The sequence below is a fragment of the Brassica oleracea genome, chromosome C6 (assembly GCF_000695525.1).
Source record: "Brassica oleracea var. oleracea cultivar TO1000 chromosome C6, BOL, whole genome shotgun sequence".
NCBI lineage: Eukaryota > Viridiplantae > Streptophyta > Magnoliopsida > Brassicales > Brassicaceae > Brassica > Brassica oleracea.
In genome coordinates, this window is record NC_027753.1 from 34,696,985 (window position 1) to 34,699,384 (window position 2,400).

A 2,400-nucleotide genomic window follows, 5' to 3' on the forward strand; every position below is an offset into this window, starting at 1 on the left:
GATTATTGTTTTTCTAAAGCAGAAAGTTGGATTAAAATCCTTACATTCCTCGTTCACTTCAAAAAGTCTCTTCTACTCTCTTCAATCAGCCGTAGAAAATGAGTATCGAAAAAGGCAATCACGAGGAGCCAACTGCAGAAGAGAGGTGTAAAAGGTTCTCTTTCTGGATCGTTTTTTGTTTTTTGCATAGCCGTTATTATTTTTGGGATCTTTTGTATTATCAAAGGGTCCTCTCGCAAAGAACCAGTTCCGAAGATAGAACTAGCTTCTATGGATTTCGCGGTGCTTAATATCACAGACACTCGTTTAAGTGCAAAGTGGGATGTGTCGATACGGATCCCCTGCGATCTTCCTGGTCGCTATATATGTCTTCAAGGAGACTTTCAAGCTTCCTTCATGTACAAGGATGTTACTCTTGCTACCTCTTCCCCACAAAAGTAAGCAGTACCTTTTTTTTTCTTCTCTTTTCTTAATTTATATTATTAATTTTTGTAATTTAGGAATATTATTATATACTGATGAATCTTCTTCGTAATCAGGTACAAAGATCTCCAACACGGTGAACCTCAGGTTCTTAAGGTTTCAGCAGGTGTCTCGGGAGAAGATATTGGTGGTTTGATAGTTAAAGATATAACTGAAGATATGAAAGAGAAGAAGGAAGTGCGGTTCGGAACGCGTTTTTATCTCACTGATTGCAGGGAAAAGACAACTGGTACTATGAGATACGCATGTGACGATGTCACCTTGCGATTCGAACCAGGTTCCGAGATGAAGGCGGCTTTGTTTGGGAAGAACCCTAGATGCGTCTATTATTGACCTAACTCCACGTCTTCACCAGTTCATTGTTTTTTTTTTGTGTGTCTTGTGTTCTTCATCTGATGATTGTTATGTTGTGTGAACAAAAAGAAGAAATTGTTACGTTGGAAAATAGTAGGGGTTTACTTATTTCTCTGGGAATAACAATTTTTATTTAAATGATATTAAAAATCTTATAAGAGAATCGATATTCAACGTCTACAATCATTATCAAGAAATAAAAATAATAATAAAACTCAAAACCATAATAATTATATAAAGAAAGAAAGAAGTGTCTTATAAAATTATATTTGCTCTTTTCTGTTTTTACCACTTTGTAGGCAAGGTTTTTTTTTTTTTTTGTTAAAAACTTTGTAGGCAAGGTTGCAAGATGATCGATCGTGCATACATGTCTTTCATAACAATATTGAAAATGCATATAGAAGGAAAGAAGTGTATTACTGAGGTTTACCATGAGGTGTATATATATGTCTAATTATTTTTGTGTATTAATAAAAACTGTTAATTTTCTTCTCTGCAGTGACTAGTGATGTCAAACAGGTCGTCCCGTCCCGTCCCGTCCCGTCCCGTCCCGTACCGCGGCGGGATCGTCATCTCGCGGGTTCAGGCGGGTCCGTCCCGCGCGGGCTGCGGTCTCCAAAAGTCTGTCCCAATCCCGTACCGCCCAAGTCCACAGTCCCTTACAAGCCGTCCCGCGGGCTGAACGTAAAAGGAGTGCAGGAGGACGTGTCTCGACACTGCATGCTGCTCCACTACATACCTAAGTGCACATAATGTGAAGATACGTGAAGACATGAATCTACTATTGGAGCTCAACAAAATTTTACATATACTGTTATTGTTCTTGTTTTTTTTTTCTGGTTTTTGAAGTTCATGAAGTTCATCAAAGTACACAGAAAACACCATACAACAGATACACTCACTTGTGGAATGAGAATTGATATCAATAGCATGTTAAAGACGAGTACAAATCTATGTCTCAACCAAAATAAATTTCATAAAAACACCAAATGGTCCAAATCAGTACTCAGAACAAAACCAAGCAACTTAAACAAAAAATCTGAAATTGTAATTGCAGCAAAACACCAAATCAAAATAACATTTCAAACTTGCTCATCTACTCATCTTCACCTTCCCCATCAACAATGGACTCAAATGATGGTAAATTCTCTTCTTCACCATCACCATCGATTTCTTCATCTGAAAATATCAGAAATTTTATCTACTTAGGATAAAGGATAATGGAACTCTTAATAAAATTAAAATGAGTGTTATTTACCATGTGCATAAGATTCATATCCCTTGATCCAATTCCTAGTGCATATCAGAGCTTGCACATTTTTTGGGAGTAGACGACTTCTATATTTATTCAGAACTCGCGATCCAATACTGAAGGAAGATTCCGAAGCCACTGTTGTGATAGGAATACTTAGCAGGTCACATGCCATTGCAGCCAAGTCACCATACCGATGCGCATTATCTTTCCACCAATCGAGGATGTCCAAACTCTGGAAATTAGTAAAGTCCAAAGGTGGTTCTTCAAGATAAGCTTCTAGAGGTGTCTTTCCACTCACAATGCCACTG

At 37.7% G+C, this 2,400-nt stretch overlaps 1 protein-coding gene across 1 annotated transcript; it reads left to right on the plus strand.

The window, feature by feature from the left end:
• The first annotated feature begins 98 nt into the window (after positions 1-98).
• Positions 99-816, plus strand: LOC106298078. The gene is made up of 3 exons (XM_013734176.1): positions 99-147; positions 191-437; positions 540-816. Exons 1-3 carry the CDS (start codon positions 99-101, stop codon positions 814-816), a joined length of 573 nt encoding a protein of 190 aa, XP_013589630.1.
• The last annotated feature ends 1,584 nt before the right edge of the window (positions 817-2,400 follow it).